This window comes from Mustela nivalis, assembly GCF_964662115.1.
Source record: "Mustela nivalis genome assembly, chromosome: 18".
Taxonomy (NCBI): domain Eukaryota; kingdom Metazoa; phylum Chordata; class Mammalia; order Carnivora; family Mustelidae; genus Mustela; species Mustela nivalis.
The window spans coordinates 54,828,657-54,844,677 of record NC_139037.1 but is presented as its reverse complement, the minus strand read 5'-3'; the positions used below and the strand labels follow the sequence as shown (position 1 = coordinate 54,844,677).

The window sequence follows — 16,021 nt, the reverse complement described above, 5'->3', positions numbered from 1 at the left end:
CCCCCGCCCCCAACTAACAGGATGATACAGGTGAAAGGTTCTTTGCTAACTGGACAGTGGCATGAACTGTTCATAGACAAGACAGGGGTTCTAGATTCTGCCCCAGGGGCTCCTTTGGAGAACAACACCCCTGGATTCAGACTGGATTCTAACCCATCTGTGTTTCCTGCTTTGTGACCCTTGCTTTTCTCCAAGCATCAGTGTCTTGGTCTGTAAAATGGGGGTGACTGTCCCCTCCTCACCAGGTCCAGGGAAGAGGTAAGGAGGTCACAGGTATCAGCTGCCCCCTGCATAGTGTCTGTCCTCATGCAGAGAGTATCTAGGGTGGGAGTTGCTTGCACAGATGTGTATGCTGAGGTCCTAAGAAGGAATAAGGCCCAGTCTAGGTCAGGGCTACCCTGGACCTAGCTGTAACCCAGCTGACACCCAATACCAGGCACACAAGTCGTAACAGTGGCAAGAAATAGTTTATTGCCAAGGTGAAGGCACGAGGGGGAAGCACCCGTGAGGAGTGAGGGATCAGATCTCCCCCAAGGCCTAGAAATCCATGTCCTCAACCAGGTCCTGGAGGTAGGCCTTGTACTGCTCTGATGTGAGAGAGAGTGGGTAGCTGTTGGAAATGTGCAGGTCCACAGTGTTCTCTAGTGAGGAAGCGCCCTCTGATCGTGCCATGTCCAGCAGGGCCCTCAGGCATGTGGGAACAACCTGCAGGAGATGGGGGGGGGGGGGAACAGGAGTCAGGGAAAACAGTCAACACAGTTTATTGTCAAGGGTGGGGTTGGAAAACTACAACTCCCAGCAGCGCCCTCTGTGACCCAGGATGAATCAGTGGCCCAGGGCTGCTGGGAGTTGTAGTTTCCCCCCATAACCACAACCACTAGTGGTCTGAGAAGTTTCCTAGGGCTGAAATGCTGGAGGGGTTCCCAGAAGCTAGGGCGGGACAGCTTGTGGTCAGGACTCCTAGGCACTGTAGTTCCTCACAGAGGTTGCTAGGACCGACTTCCACATGGTTTTCAGAGTTCAAAACAGGTTCTGGGGGTGAGGCCAGGAGAGGGACACCCAGAAGCTCCTGAGGATGAGGAACTGGTGGTTGCAGAGACTCTTGGAAGTTGTAGTTCCTCCGAGGGCTTCTGGGAGTTGTAGGTCCTCCTCCCTTAAGATCCACCCCTTAGCTCCAGAAACCCGAGACTGCAGCACCTTGACCATCACGAGCTTCTTGGTCCACGGCTGGTCCTGGGGCCATGGCTCCCCCATGCAGAACCAGAGGGTGTAGCGTGGTGAGTGTCGGCTTCCTTCAAGGAAGGCAATCAGATCTGGAGGCCCGAGATCCTAGTCAGGCATGGGAGGAGGACCCTCTACCACCTGCCCCTCCCTGCCCACCCCCCCCAGACCTATCAGCCTCACCTTCTCCCCTGACCTGAAGCCTGACACCTACAGCATGACCAGATGGCTGCTAATCTAGGAAAAGTTCCAGCACAATCTTACATTTTTTTTTTCCCTCCCATCGGGATGGGGCTGGAAGCTCTGCACTGACCCCCCACCCCTGCCCTCATTTGGGATAGGAAGGAGTATACTCTCCTCAAGGACTTCCCTGATTCTGAGTACAAGGTGGCTGGCAGTTTCTGCTCTTTAACCCCCTAAGGCCACATTCTCCTGGTAGTAGCCACACTAACCACTATGGCTATTTCCGTTTAAGTAGTAACTAATTAAAAGCAAACAGAGGAGAAGCTGGGTGGCTCAGTCATTAAGCAGCTGCCTTCGCTCAGGTCGTGATCCTGGGGTCCTGGGATTGAGCCCTGCATCAGGCTCTCTGCTCTGGGGCAAGCCTGCTTCCCCCTCTCCCGCTCCCCCTACTTATGTTCCCTCTCTCGCTGTTTCCCTGTCAAATGAATGAATAAAATCTTTAAAAAATAAAATAAAACTCCCTTCCTCAGTTGCACTGGCCTAAGTACCCAACAGCCACCCGTGGCTGGTGGATACCAGATGGGAGAGTGCAAATCCAGAACATTTCCTTCACTGCAGACAAATCTACCTGGTAATAAAGGCCTAAAGGCTTGTCTCTCCTGCGTCTGTCTATCCACAAGAATAACTGGGAACAATGAGGACTATGGCAGCTAATTCCTCGAGCACCTTCTACAACTGGGCCCTGTGCCTCCAGCAGCGGAGATAGTCCTTAGGCAGATGCAGAACAGCCCCACAGTTTGCCCCAGGTTATAGCAGAAGCAAAGCAGCAGGGCCTGAACTGGAACTTGGAAGTCTGGAGATTTGAAATCTTTTTTTTTTTTTTTTTAAAAAGAGAGGGACGGAGTGTGGCAGGAAGGGCAGAGAGAGAGAGAGAGAGGAAGAGAGAGAGAATCTTAAACAGGCTCCAAGCTGAATGCACAGCCCGGCTCGGTGGCTTGATCTCACAACTGTGAGATCATGACCTGAGCTGAAATCAAGAGTCACTTAGCCAACGAAGCCATCCAGGCACCCCCAGAACCCAGAGTTCTTAACCACCGTGACCTAGTCTTTCTACAGCAGAGTCAGAAGGCCTTGCCTCACTCACCTGACACGAAAGGCCGTAGGTCGAACACGTCTCCCTCCTCATCCTTGGGGACCTCACCACTGGGCCCGTGACTGCTGTCAGGGAGGAGCTCCTCGCCCAAGGCCCAGTACGTGTGGCAGTGGCCCAGCCTCCGGGCCCAGAGTCGCTGTCCTGCCCTGCACAGAGCTAGTCCCCCACCCAGGCAGCTCAGCACACGCCTCACGTAGCCCAACACACCCCTGTCCGTCAGCCACAGCCCAGGGTCTGGCAATATGATCGGCTGTCCAGACAGTGTCCCGTCCCCTGCTTCTGAAGCCACCAGACGCAGGCCCCTTGGGCAGAAGACAGTCTGCTGGAAGACTTGGCGGCCCCGGTAGAAGGCAGTCACCTCGAACTCCCACTCTGAGTGGTGGCAGAAGTGACATGAAGGGAGAGTGAGACAAAGAGAGTATAAGGGGGCGTGGCGCCCCAGCCCCTTCCACCCCATACTTGGAACTCACCTTCCTCAGGCACCAAGAGCCGCCTCAGTGGGTTTTCCGGGGGCTCTGAGTTTGGGCAGGGAGGAGGGATGTCTACTGTGGGGCTCAGCAAGAATGGAGGGGTCTGTTCAGGGACCACAGCCAGGCTCGAGGGCCCCCCATCTGGGAATGGGGCCAAGGCCATGTCATTCAGTAACTCCTCTAGTATGTCTCCCTGGAGAGAAGAAAAAAGAAAAGGATCTGGCATTTCCATAGCCCTTTTGAGAGACTTCATATGGACCAGGCTTTGGGATCAGGAGAGAAGTCAGACCTGAGCTTTGCCCTCAAGGGGCTTCCTGTGAGGAGGGTTGGGGGGAGGCAGGGAGAAAACCATGGGCACAGAGAGCAAAATATGTGCTCTGGTATATGCTGGGTGCTACTGGGGCCCAAGGGGAGCAGCTAATTCCAGCCCAAGGTTCTGGCCCTGTGCAAGCAAGACCTGGGCAGAGAAGGCTGGACACAATTTCAGAGGGAACTTGCTCTAGCACAGACATCAAGGTCAAGGGTAGGGTGGTTCTGGGTTCCCAGGAGGCTGAGGGTACTCTAGCAACAGAAGCTATGAAATTCCGGGTAGGTGTCTGTGGGCCCTAGATGCCTGGGGCCCACAAAGCTCTGAACTTTGTCCTGAGGGTGCTGGAAGCCATGGAAGGGCTCTGGGTAGGGGGACAGGGTCAGCTAGGGATCAGATGCGGGACAGCCCACAGGGCAGAGGATGGACGCTCAGGAGGAAGATTGGGGTGATGATCCGGGGGAGAAGAGGACGCCTGAACAAGGCTGTGGGGAGACAGAGAGTAGATGGGTCAGATGGGGCGGGAGGGCTGGGGTGCATTCTCACCTGGGTAGCCAAGGTACTGCATCCACCATTGGTTCCCAGTGATGTGTCCAACTCAGTAAAGTTCCCAGTTCCTGCCGAGGAAGATGGTGAGTAGAGCAGAGTGTTGGGGACACTCAAAATCCCACCCTCTCCATGTGAAGCCCCACTTCTGGCACACCTGAGATCACAAACTCATAGACCTTGTGCGGGTCGTGGGGGTCCTTGCTCCGATCCTCGGCTAAACGCAGCCCCTCCTTCCGGTTCAGGGCGGATCGGAAATTCCTCTTCCAGGTGGGCAGATCAGGTTTATCCTTTCCGGGAGTGTAGGCACCGCTGGCCTCGGCCCACGCCTGGGGAGCCAGTGGGTACCAGGATAGTGAGGAGGATGACCAAGACCCCGCCCCAAGGGTTCTCTCCCCTGGCACGTTCTAACTCGGCAAGGATCCAACCCCAAATTCTTGGATTCTCTGCATCCTAAGGCCCCCTATCTTCACCTTTTGAAAAGCTTTGTTTTCTAAGCCAGCCTTCCAGGTCCTACTGGGTGTCTAAACTCTGCCACCAACCTGCCCCAGAACACCTTCTGTAATAACCCCGCCCCTCGCACTCCAACTCGGGTTACCACCACTGGTGTATCCTAATTTGGTGAGAAATCACCTCAGCTTCCGGGCCAAGTCTTGCCTCTAAGGTTCCGAGACCCGTCCCCAGAATTCTACGACCAAGACCCCGCCCTCTGCGAGCCCGAATGCTCCGTTTGCATTCCTTTCGAGTTCTAACCCTGTTTTTCTGGTTCTTTTTCCGGAACCCGGCCCCCCCAATCTTGCCAGTCCGCTGATCCTACTAACCCTGCCCAGTCTCGTCCTAACTCCACCTACCTCCACCTGCCAGCGTCAGCGCCTGCCAGCTGCAAGCGTGCTAATCCCCTCGCTTCCTCGGCTCCGCCCCCTGTGAGTCCCCCCTCCTCCCCGCGGTTATCTCAGGGTTCCGGGTGTTCGGAAGCTCACGCACCTGGAAGATGCCGAAGTCTTCTTGCTGGGCATCCTGCCGCAAGCCGTGCTTCCAAGGGATGCGGAAGCGTGTGCGGCTCTCGTCCAGCCAGGCCACCCCCTCCAGCTGCCCTAGGTCCAGCTGCGACACAAGCCAGGGCAGGATCCGCGGCTTTGGGGTTCCCATGGTCCGGCCTGCGCTTAGAGGGCAGTTCGTGGGCGCGGACGGCCCCCCTCTTCTTTCCCCACCTTCTTCTGTGCAGGCCCCCTACCTCCCCAATTCCGCCAGTGTAGATCCCTCCCTCTTCCGCGGTAAACCCTTTGCTCCTTTCCCCTCCCCCACATCACCCAATGCAGTTACCCCCACTTCCAAGTTAGAGAACCTCCCCTAGTTATACCAGGGCAGACGTTATTCAATTGTAGATCTCTACCTCCTGCACTTAACCGTGCTGTAGACCCCTTCTACAAACTGCCCCACAGAAGAGCCGCTCACCCATTTCCACCCTAGACCCTCCATCCACCCCACCCCAAACACAGCTTGGCTCCTCTAGGGCGCGCGCGCGCGTACACACACACACACACACACACTTTATAGGGTGGACTGCCTCCCATTTTCAGGGTCCACTCTTCTCTCCCTTAGATCCCCCAGTGCGGACGCCTGCCCTTCCCACTCTCCCCGCTACTTTTTCCTGTTGTCGTTGTTGTTGTTATGTTGTTTTTACAGCCGACCTCCAGCACCGGCCATTGTTTCACTTTCTCCCCTGGCTGCTTCACTTTCCCGAGTACACAGTGCCTCCTCTACACTCTCAGGGCAGACCCGTTTTTTCCTCGCGCTTCTCGGTCCGGACGCCACCAATTCCCCAGATCCGCCGTTACCTACGTAGAGTCGGGGGCGCAAAGTGCTAGGACCCACCCCTGGCTTTTGAGGGTCCGATAGCTCTCGAACTTGTAGCTGCACACCCTCCTTTCTGTCAGCTGAGCTTCAGAGCAATGCAGTTTTCTTTTCTACCGATTTCACGAAATAAAAACTTCAACTGCGGTTGGTCTACAGACTTCAGAGCCAAAGAGGCGGCACCAAGAGCCCGGACGGCACCCCCGCCCCCCGTCAATGCCCTTTTTAGGCCTTCTGGCCAACGGCATGCTGGGAACGTCACATGCAAATTAGATGGGCCCCAGCGCTCCCCCTCTTCTACAATAGGGCCGTGACAACCCTGCCCAGTGCGCAGGCGCGGGAAAGTTGAACTAAGAGAAGTTTATGCAAGTTCAGTGAAGGAGGAGTGGGCGGCCGCTCCCGCCCCAGGTAAGCCGGGCTTTTGGGAGGGCTGGGGTGAGAAGGGAAGAGGCCGGGATCTCGAAGCCGGCACCTCAGTCCCCCTTCTCCGACATCCATGCGCCCCGAGACCCCAAGATTCCAGCCTGGGTCGGATAAGGGAACTACACCTCCCAAGGAGGCTGCGCGGCGGCGATTCAAGTGCGGACGGAGGGGAAGGTTTGTCATGAAGCCGGCTGGGATTCGTAGTTCCCGATTCTCTAAGAGCTCGAGCCCCTTGGCATATGCCTTCAGAATCCAGAAGTCGGAGTCCCGAGTCCCCTTTTTTGTCAGACTCAAGAATTCAGATCCCCCAGGCCCCTTCTCCGAAAACTCGAGTCCAGCCCCCAGTCCCTTTCTCCCCTAGACCCAGGAATCCGGGTCCCCAGCCTCTTCCTCTCCAAGGATCAAGGAGTCTTCGTCCTCCTCCCTCTTCTCCCTCCGAGGATTCTAGAGTCTCGGTCCCCAGACTCTAACTCCCTTAAAGGACTTAGGAGTTAAAGCTCTCAGCCCTTTCTTCCCTTGGGGAAGAAAGTGTCCCGGCCTCCTCCTTATTCAGGGACGAGGCATTTGGGCCCCCATCCTCCACCTCAAGTCAACCCTGGAGACCATCCCCCAGCTCCCTCTTTCACAGGTGCCCCCATGGCAGGCTCGGAAGAGCTGGGCCTCCGGGAGGACACGGTGAGAGTCCTAGCTGCCTTCTTTAGGCGAGGTGAGGCTGCCGGGTCCCCCATTTCAATCCCACCCAGGTAAGAGGAGTTGCCCTCCTCCCTCAGGGGCCTGCATCTGGGGTGGGGCCCTCTTGATTCTTGTGCCTTGTCTCTGTGTTCCCCTCTCTTTATATCTGGCTCTTTTCCTTGTCCCTGGGGTTGCACGGAGAGGCCCTCAGTGGGAGGAAAAAGGGACTGCTTGCAAAGGGGCCTCTGGGGTCACTCTCTGAGGTCCCCTTTCCTAGGAGTCCTGCCCAGGAGGAGCCAACAGATTTCCTGAGCCGCCTTCGCCGATGTCTTCCCTGCCCCCTGGGTCGAGGAGCAGTTCCCCCTGAATCCCCTCGGCCTTGCTCCCTGCCCCTCCGCCCATGCTATGTTTCAGAGCCTGGTAAGAGATTTCCCTAGATCACCCATGAACCGGTAGGGCCAGAAGCTTTGATTTTTTTTTTTTTTTTTTTTTTAAGAAGCTTTGATTCTTTAAAGCATAGAAAGGATAAGGAACTAGCCCAAGATCACTTAGCTAAGAGGGGAACTGAGTGGGAACTACTCTCACATTCTCTGTTCCCCCACCCCCTGTTACATTCTGTGAACTGGCTTCCCAATGGGGCTTTTGGTCCCTTTCTGTTTGTTATCTCTCTCCTCCCATGTATCCTTCCCTACCCCTGGGACTTTGTAGCCTCCAGTACCTGCAGTAGGGAGGAAGGAGACCTGGTTTTGAGTCACAACTCCCTGGCTGTTAGGCTACATGACTCTGGGAAATTCCTTTTGTTTCTTGCTCCTATATTTCTCCAGAAGCAAAGTAGGAATGTGTGCATGTGTGTGGAGGGGTGTCCTTGGGCATGGTCAAGAGTAACCATTTGGATTACTCATGTGGGAGCCTTGATAGACTAGTAATGGCTATACTTGAAAGGGATTTCACAGCTGGGGAAGAAGAGTTCTGTGATCAGTAGATGATGCCTGAAATCAGCAAGGGGTAGGTAGGGTGGTAATCGCTGGAGTGCCCTGCATTTGCCTGTCTTGGATAGGATCATCTTCAAGGTCTAGTTCGGCCATAACATTCTAAGTCTAGTTTGAGGGACACAGTAAAATGGGAAGTACCAAGGCCTTTTACCAAGTGTGCTCAGTGGGTCTCAGTTTACCCCACTATGAATGGAAATCATTGCAACCTGGCAAGATGGTTGGGACAAGGAGAGAATCCATAACTGCTCGATGTCCCAGAGACCCATCATTGGCCCTTTTGACCCCAGGCCCAGCAACTCCAGATTTCTATGCTCTGGTGGCCCAGCGGCTGGAACAACTAGTCCAAGAGCAACTGAGATCCCCACCTAGCCCAGGTGAGGGACCAAGGGGCCCCGGGCGGAGAAGGATGAGGGCAAAAGGGTGGGCAGGGTTCTGCCCCCAGCTGATTCTCTTTTGCCCTCCACACCCCACCCCCCAGAGTTACAGGGAGCCCCACCCACAGAGAAGGAAGCCCTACTGCGGAAGCTGGTGGCCTTGCTGGAGGAAGAGGCAGAAGTCATCAATCAGAAGGTGACAAGTCTGTCTGTTCCATCCTTCAGCTGGGATGGGGATTGCGGGATGGCTGGGCACTGGGATCAGAACCTGAATCTGCATTCTCATTAGATGGTCAGGTGAGGAGAGGGTGGGTCTCCACTTCTATGAAGGGTTTGTAACGGGGTCTAAGCCCATTCTGCTCCCAGCACCACAGGTCAGTGAGCCAAGAGGGAAGATGTTGGGGTAAAGAAAGCGACTTTATTTGGAAAGGCAGCACACTGAGGAGATGGCATACAACTGTCTCAAAGAACTGTCTCCCCCAGCCTAAGATCTGAGCTGCTTTTATGTTAGAAAGGGGAAGGGGATGGGGATTGGAGTCAAAAAGTGGCTGCCGTCACTTATAGCAAAGGAAGATAGCAAAGGAAGGTTGTGTGACTTCTTTTGTCCTTGGTCAGCTTTTTCTTTCAAGCGGTTTTATTTATTTATTAGAGATTTTATTTCTTTATTCGAGAGAGAAAGAGAGAGCATGAGCAGGGTGGGGGTGGGGAGGGCAGAGGGAGAGAGAGAAGCTGATTCTGGGCTCAGCGGGGAGTCCGACATGGGGCTCCATTCTAGGACCCTGGGATCATGACTGAGTGGAAGGCAGACCCTTAATAGACTGAGCCACCCCCTCACCCTGTCTTTGGTCAGTTGATCTTTGTGTACAAATCGTGTCGTTCCTATAAATCTTACATAGAGCATCCTCATTTCTGTAAGGACTTCCTTATCTCCTCCAGTAAAGTAGATTTCTGGTAAAAGAGCCGTTTTTGTGAATCTTAGCTGTAGCGTGCCAATGTGCAGGGCTAAGCAGAAGTTTCTAAACTATAGGTCCCAGCAGTAAGGGAAATAGAAGCATTATGGGGTCAGACGTGCTAAGCTTCTCCGCTACTGGTTGAATAAGGTCAGGATAGTTTTGTATTTACAGTGAGAAGGGTGTGGCCTTTAGACAAGGGGTGTGGGCACCCGAAACGTGATCTGGGAAACTGGGACCAGTTGAGGAATTAGGGACTGTATGGTGGGAGGAAGGGAGTTTGTTCGGAGAGGACTGTCTAAAATATGAAACCCTGGTTAGCTATATAGGGGTATGCCTTGGAATGTGGGGGGGAATAGCAGCCGGAGGAGGTCTGGCTTATGATTTGCTCCTGGAACTTTTTTTTTTTTTTAAGATTTTATTTATTTATTTGACAGAGAGAAATCACAAGTAGATGGAGAGGCAGGCAGAGAGAGAGAGAGGGAAGCAGGCTCTCCGCTGAGCAGAGAGCCCGATGCGGGACTCGATCCCAGGACTCTGAGATCATGACCTGAGCCGAAGGCAGCGGCTTAACCCACTGAGCCACCCAGGCGCCCCTGCTCCTGGAACTTGATTGGCTCAGGAGCTTGGGGAAAGTGTATGACCTTAAAATATTAATTGTACGGTGGAAGGCAGGATTGTTGTAGGGACCGGCCTGGTTCCAGGGACTCTCAGGGAACCTCTAGGGGGCGTGGCTATAAAATCTGTATTCTAGAACTCAGCTAATTAGGGCTTTGGCCCTCATTGGCTGTCGGCCACCTTTCTAGGAGTAGTTTGGCGGAGACCTCAGATTCTGGTTTATGATTGGCTGGTGTGAGGGATGGGCGTGGCTTTGAGCTTCAGTGTCGGGAGGGCTTTAATCAGGAAGTCACGCCTTGTAGCCTCCTATTGGCTGGCTGCGGGGGCGTGGCGGAGGCCGACCCAGTCTCGTCTCTTCCCCACCCCACAGCTGGCCTCGGACCCGGCCCTGCGTGGAAAGCTGGCCCGCCTCTCCGCGGGCTCCTTCGCCCGCCTAGTGGAGCTGTTCTCCAACCGGGAGGACAGCCCTCTTCCTAGCCACCCACGCCCCAACTTGCCCTGCCCTGGGCCTCCGCCGCCTTCCCCGGAGCCCCTGGCCCGTCTGGCCCTGGCCATGGAGCTGAGCCGCCGCGTGGCCCGGCTTGGGGGCACCCTGGCCGGTCTCAGTGTGGAGCACGTGCACAGCTTCGGGCCCTGGATCCAGGCACACGGGGGCTGGGTGAGCTGCCAGAGCTTCTCTGGGCCCCCCTTTATCCAACTGTAACTTGTGTCTGTGTGGTGGGGTGGGGGGTGGCTTCTTTGGCTTCTTTTCAGACATGACAGGTGTTCTCCCAGCCCAATCATTCAATTGTTTTGTGTTTATTGAGCACCAGCTGTACACGAGTAGGTAATCAGTGCGGACCCTGTGCCTGGCTTAAACCATTCTGATACATACTGACAGTTACAAGTGGGAAACATGGGAGACCCCTTCCTGGGCCTCGGTTTCTTTATCCATCAGGTAGGGCAAGTAGAAGTACCCATCTCAAAGGGTTATTGTAAAGATTAAAATGGGACCATTGTAAGATCTTGGCACCCTGTGGGCATTTGCGTGATTATCTGGTGACTGTCTGCTCTGACACTGCCTGCCAGAATGCACTTGCCCAGGTATCCCCCAGTGTCACTTCCTCTGCTCCATTCGGGTGTCACCCTCCCGTGAGGCCTCCCCTGGTCCCTGTTTGAAATCAGAGCCACCTCCATCTCCTCCCACCCACTCCCTTTGCCTCTTCATTGCTTCCTTCATAACACCCTGCACCTTCTAACGCAAACTTCTACCAGATGGTAGGATTGACTTGCTTTACTTATTTCTTTCTGCTTTTTGTTGTCTCTTGGCCCCGACCTATCAGCTTCAGAAGACCACTGCTTTAAATTCAAGGCCAGGCTCAGAGCTGGATTGGGCTCCGGGGTACTGATGAAACTATTGCTTCAGAGTGGCAGGAGCTGGCCAGGGGTGTTTGAGGAGCAGAGAGGCCAGTAGGGCTAAACCAGGGTGAGCGAAGGGGAGAGGGCGAGAGTTGAGAGCAGGAGAGGGCGGGGCTTGTGAAGGTAAGAACTTGGGCACTGACTGAGCGAGCTCTCTGAGCGGAGGGCGACGAGAGCTGATTTAGGTGTTAACTTGCGCCCTCTAGCGGCCCCATGGGGCGATACCATAGAGGGCGAGGCGGAAGTAGGGAGTGGGGAGGTGTCCGCTGGTTCAGGGAGGAGATGGTGTTGGATCGTACTGCAGTGGCGGTAGTGGAGGAGTCTCCCAGTTAATTCAGAGGTAGAATTGACAGATTTTGCTTATGAGTGGATTACGAGTGCCATTTAGGAGTGCTAATGAATGGGAGACGGAAATCAAGGATGCCGGCCTGATGCAGTAGGGCTGCTTCGGTTGCTCCCTGAGACAGGGAGGAGCAGGTGGGGAGGAGCAGGTTGAGTCAGGGATGATTGGAAGTGGTCCAGGTAGGGGAGAGACGTCCTTGAGACCTCAAAGGGAGATGAGGAGGGGACAGTAGATATATGTGTCTGGAGCTCAGTGCAGAAGCTTGTTTATTTGTGAAATTGTTCTTTTGTTTTGGGGGTTTTGTGGGGGTTGTTTTGTTTTTTGTTTCTGTTTTTGTTCGGCCACATGCACAGCCAAGGACTTTTAGTGGAATGATTCAGTTTAAAACCCCACGACAACCTTCTGGGATTGGATGTTATCCCGATTTTATGGAGATTGTCCCTCATGCAGAGGATTGGACTCAGGACTTTGACATGAAGCCAGTGCTCTTGATCGTTACAACCCGGGGACCCTGCTCCCCGTCTCTGACTCTCTGGTCCCTGTCTCTCTGTCTCCATGACACTGGTGCTCTGCCCTCCACCCTGGGGCTTTATCTCTCCTCCCTTTTCCCAGGACTCTGTCCCTGTCCACTCCTGGGTCTCTGATTCTTCGGATCCTCCTCCTCCCACCCCTGTCCCTGTCTCTGCTGTCATTGGGCTGGCAGGGATGCCACTGTGAATGGAGGACAGGGTCTACCTGTGAATGCTCACGAGCTCTTCCACTTTTCCCCTCCAGGAGGGCATCCTTGCCATTTCACCTGTGGACTTGAACTTACCCCTGGACTGAGATCTTCCTCAGAAGCTGCTACAAGATTAAACCTCCTGTCTCTATGGTCTTTGTGTGCTTGTCCAAGCCTTCCTATTCCACTCAGGGTTGTGGGGTGGTGGCTGCCCTCCCTGTTTTTGCCAAAAAGAAATTAAGATTTTTTTCATATTAAAAACTTTGTCAGGTATTGAACTGTTTGTCCCTTCTCTCGAAAACTTAAGTTCTAAGTAGGAGATTTGGGTAAGAGATCTCTCTCTCTGGTTTATGAATTGAGGAAAGAGCCAGTTCATTCATTCTAGAAATACTTATTTGGGGCACCTTCAAGTGCCTGTCACTTGAACGTACAACCTGCTTGAGGATATCTGTGGATACAGTTCCAGCTAATTCCATGTTTTTTCTTGTTGCATCATTTCCAGCTTATCCTGTGTTGACGGTCATGAAGTCTTTCTAGCTAGTCTTTCTAGCTAGTTCCAGAAGAAAGCTGTGATCTTCCTACACAGGACCTCCAGAACACCACCCTCTTCTCGTTTTTCTCCTCCCACTGCTCCTTCTGAACATTTTTGGCTGGTTACTCCCCATCTGTATATAGACCAGGGGTATCACCTTTTCAGGGCTGTCACCCCCACTTCACAAAATTATGTCTAAAAGCGCATAAACTGAGATGCACATAATCACAAAGGAAACCACTTAGCCATGGATCCTCATTATTCATGGATTCCATATTTGCGAATTTGCCTACTTACTAAAATTTATTTGTAGCTCCCAAGTTAACACTCACTGGGTTTTTGTGGTTGTTGGTTGGCATGCAAATGCCCAGAGAAGCAAGATTTGACTCACCCAGCGTGGACCTTTTTGGCTAAGATTGAGCTCCTGCTCAATCAAGTGTCCTACCCTGCCTTCCTCCTTCCGCTCTCACTCTGCAAATAAGCATCCCTTCCTCGAACTATGTGGTGCCAGATTTCTTGGCATATTTGTACTTTTAGGGGTGATTTCTTGTATTTTAGAGATCATGTGAGTTGGGGGGGAGGAGCAGAGGGTGAGGGAAAAAATCCTCCCCCCTCACCATGCAGGGCTGGATCCCAAGAGCCCGCAATCATCACCTGAGTGGAGACCAGGAGTCAGGTGTTTAACCAACTGAGCCACCCAGATGCCCCTGCAAGTCTTCACTGCTTGGAGCACATCTCATTCTGATATGCCACAGTCCAGTGTTCATTAGCCCAACGAGGGGAGTGGCCGCCACCCTGGAAGATGCATAGTTCCTTGGGGATACCTCCCCCATCTCTGATTTCAGCTCAGACCACTTTCCTGGACTCTGTACCTGTGTATCCCCCTGCCCAATGCAACCTCCTTTTCAATGACATTAGGTTTTTCCTAGTATTAAAAAGCTAGTTTGTTGGGCACGTAGGTGGCTCAGTCGGAAGAAAATAGGACTGTTGATCTCAGGATTGTGAGTTTGAGCCCCACTTAGGGTGGAGAGATGACTAAAAATTAATAATAATAAGGGGTGCCTGGGTGGCTCAGTGGATGAAGCCTCTGAGCTCAGGGCATGATCTCAGGGTCCTGGGATTGAGCCCAGCTCTGGGGTTTTGGCTCAGCGGGGAGCCTGCTTCTCCCTCTCTCTCTGCCTGCCCCTCTGCCTACTTGTGATCTCTCTCTCTCTGTCAAGTGAGTAACAACAACGAGAAAATCAATGGAAATAGTTGATTACAATTTCCCGGTGTAGCCCATTGTCTCCTTGGGGCACCTGGGTGGCTCAGTGGGTTAAAGCTTCTGCCTTCGGCTCAGGTCATGATCCCAGGTTCCTTGGGATAGAGCCCCGCATCAGACTCTCTGCTCAGCACGGAGCCTGCTTTCACTTCTCTCTTTCTCTGCCTGCCTCTTTGTCTACTTGTGATCTCTGTCAAATAAATAAATAAAATCCTTAAAAATAATAATAATAATAAACTTAAAAAAAACCACCTTAACATGTTTGTTCTTCAAAAGACAATATTTGGGGGCCTCTGGGTGGCTCAGTGGTTTAAAGCCTCTGCCTTCCGCTCAGGTCATGATCCCAGGGTCCTGGGATTGAGCCCCACATCAGGCTCTCTGCTCAGCAGGGAGCCTGCTTCCTCCTCTCTCTCTCTCTCTCTGCCTGCCTCTCTGCCTACTTGTAATCTCTGTCAAATAAATAAATAAAATCTTTAAAAAAAAAGACAATATTTGAAAACAAACTGGAAAGACAGGTCACAGATTGGGAGAAAATATTCAAAGTAGATATGCCTGACAGACACCTGCATCTCTGCCTCTATAAAAAATTTTACAATTCATGAATAAGAAAACAACACCATTTGTAAAACTAGACTTGAATGGATTTAATAAAAGAAGATCTACAGGGCTCCTGAATGGCTCAGTTAAACATCTGCCTTCAGCTCAGGTCGTGATCCTGAGGTGCTGGGATCGAATCCTGCATCAGGCTCCCAGGGAGCCCGCCTCTCTCTCTGCCTCTGCCTCTCTCTCTCTCTGTCTCTCATGAATAAATAAAATCTTAAAAAAAAAAAAGATACAAAGATGGCCAATAAGTACGTGAGAAAACACTCAACATTAAGGTCAGGACAGTGGCAATGACAACCGCAACGAGATGCCTCTTCACTCCCACCAGAATTGTTAACATTAAAGCCTGCTCAAGATGAGTGCTGGTGAGGATGTGGAGCGTGTGGGGGCATGCATCGCTGATGGGGATGCAAAATGGTAGAATGTACTGGAAAACCTCTTGGGAGTTTCTCATAAAATTTAAAACATACACCTAGCGTCCAACTCAGCCCTCTGCTCCTAGGTTTACCTGAAACAAAAAAGTACATCCACAGAAAGACTCACACATGAGCATGGGATACCCACTTTCTTCATAATAACCCCCCAAAAGTCCAGAGTGTCCATCAACAGGGAAATGGATAAACTGTGAATACACCCCTACAATGGAATTCTCAGGAATAAAAAGAATCACACGGGGGGTGCCTGGGTGGCTCAGTGGATTAAGCCTCTGCCTTTGGCTCAGGTCATGATCTCAGGGTCCTGGGATCGAGTCCTGCATCAGGCTCTCTGCTCAGTGGGGAGCCTGCTTCCCTTCCTTTCTCTCTGCCTGCTTGTGATCTCTGTCAAATAAATAAATATAATCTTTTAAAAAAAAAGGATCACACCAACATTATATGCAACAACTTGGAATGAATCTCAAAAGCATTATATTAAGTGAAAGAAGAAAGGCACAAAAGAGAACATACTGTAGAATTTTTCATATGAAATTTTATTTATTTGTTTATTTTCTTATTTGAGATGGGGGAGAGAGAGAATCTTAAGCAGGGTCCACGCCCAGCACGGAGATCCCAAGATAGAGAGGCTCAGTCTCAGGACCCTGAGACAGTACCCTGACCGAATATGAAGAGTTAGACACTTAACGGACGGAGCCACCCAGATGTCCCCCTGTGAAATCTTAGAAAAGAAAAAGCAGGAGCTCTTGGGTGGCTCAGTCCTTTAAGTGTCTGATTCTTGACCTCAGCTCAGGTCTTGATCTCCAGGTGGTGAGTTCAAGCCCCACACTGGGCTTTGTGCTTAAAAAAAAAGAAAAAGAAAGAAATAGCTACATTGGAGAGACAGAAAACAAAGTGATTGCTTCTGGGGTGGGTGGGAGAGGTACTGACTGGAAAGAGTCATGAAGGGTGATGGATCTAGTCTACCAGTTG

The 16,021-nt window shown here is 52.5% G+C and overlaps 2 protein-coding genes across 12 annotated transcripts; one reads left to right on the top strand and one right to left on the bottom strand.

Moving 5' to 3' along the window:
* Nucleotides 1-448: 448 nt before the first annotated feature.
* On the bottom strand, nucleotides 449-6,000 carry IRF3 (interferon regulatory factor 3). Of its 9 annotated transcripts, none has more exons than XR_014305439.1 (8): nucleotides 5,719-5,949; nucleotides 4,865-5,037; nucleotides 4,038-4,209; nucleotides 3,881-3,951; nucleotides 3,028-3,220; nucleotides 2,549-2,929; nucleotides 873-1,313; nucleotides 449-792 (listed from the first exon to the last, which is right to left on the bottom strand). XR_014305439.1 is itself a non-coding variant. In XM_082710396.1 (8 exons), exons 2-8 carry the CDS (start codon nucleotides 5,027-5,029, stop codon nucleotides 538-540), a joined length of 1,266 nt encoding a protein of 421 aa, XP_082566522.1. In that variant the 5' UTR covers nucleotides 5,030-5,037; nucleotides 5,719-6,000; the 3' UTR covers nucleotides 449-537. The 9 variants fall into 9 exon arrangements, 7 of the variants coding, with proteins under 7 accessions (XP_082566522.1, XP_082566524.1, XP_082566523.1 ...); XR_014305440.1 differs by having other exon boundaries at nucleotides 5,756-5,949; XM_082710396.1 differs by having other exon boundaries at nucleotides 449-705; nucleotides 1,198-1,313; nucleotides 5,719-6,000.
* A 40-nt stretch (nucleotides 6,001-6,040) lies between these two features.
* Nucleotides 6,041-12,500, top strand: BCL2L12 (BCL2 like 12). 3 transcript variants are annotated; one of them, XM_082710448.1, is made up of 7 exons: nucleotides 6,041-6,142; nucleotides 6,786-6,900; nucleotides 7,107-7,249; nucleotides 8,109-8,195; nucleotides 8,300-8,391; nucleotides 10,134-10,421; nucleotides 12,279-12,500. In XM_082710448.1, the coding sequence occupies exons 2-7, from the start codon at nucleotides 6,794-6,796 to the stop codon at nucleotides 12,327-12,329; spliced, it is 768 nt and encodes a 255-aa protein (XP_082566574.1). In that variant the 5' UTR covers nucleotides 6,041-6,142; nucleotides 6,786-6,793; the 3' UTR covers nucleotides 12,330-12,500. The 3 variants fall into 3 exon arrangements, with proteins under 3 accessions (XP_082566574.1, XP_082566576.1, XP_082566575.1); XM_082710449.1 differs by having other exon boundaries at nucleotides 6,068-6,142; nucleotides 6,771-6,900; XM_082710450.1 differs by lacking the exon at nucleotides 10,134-10,421.
* Nucleotides 12,501-16,021: the final 3,521 nt, after the last annotated feature.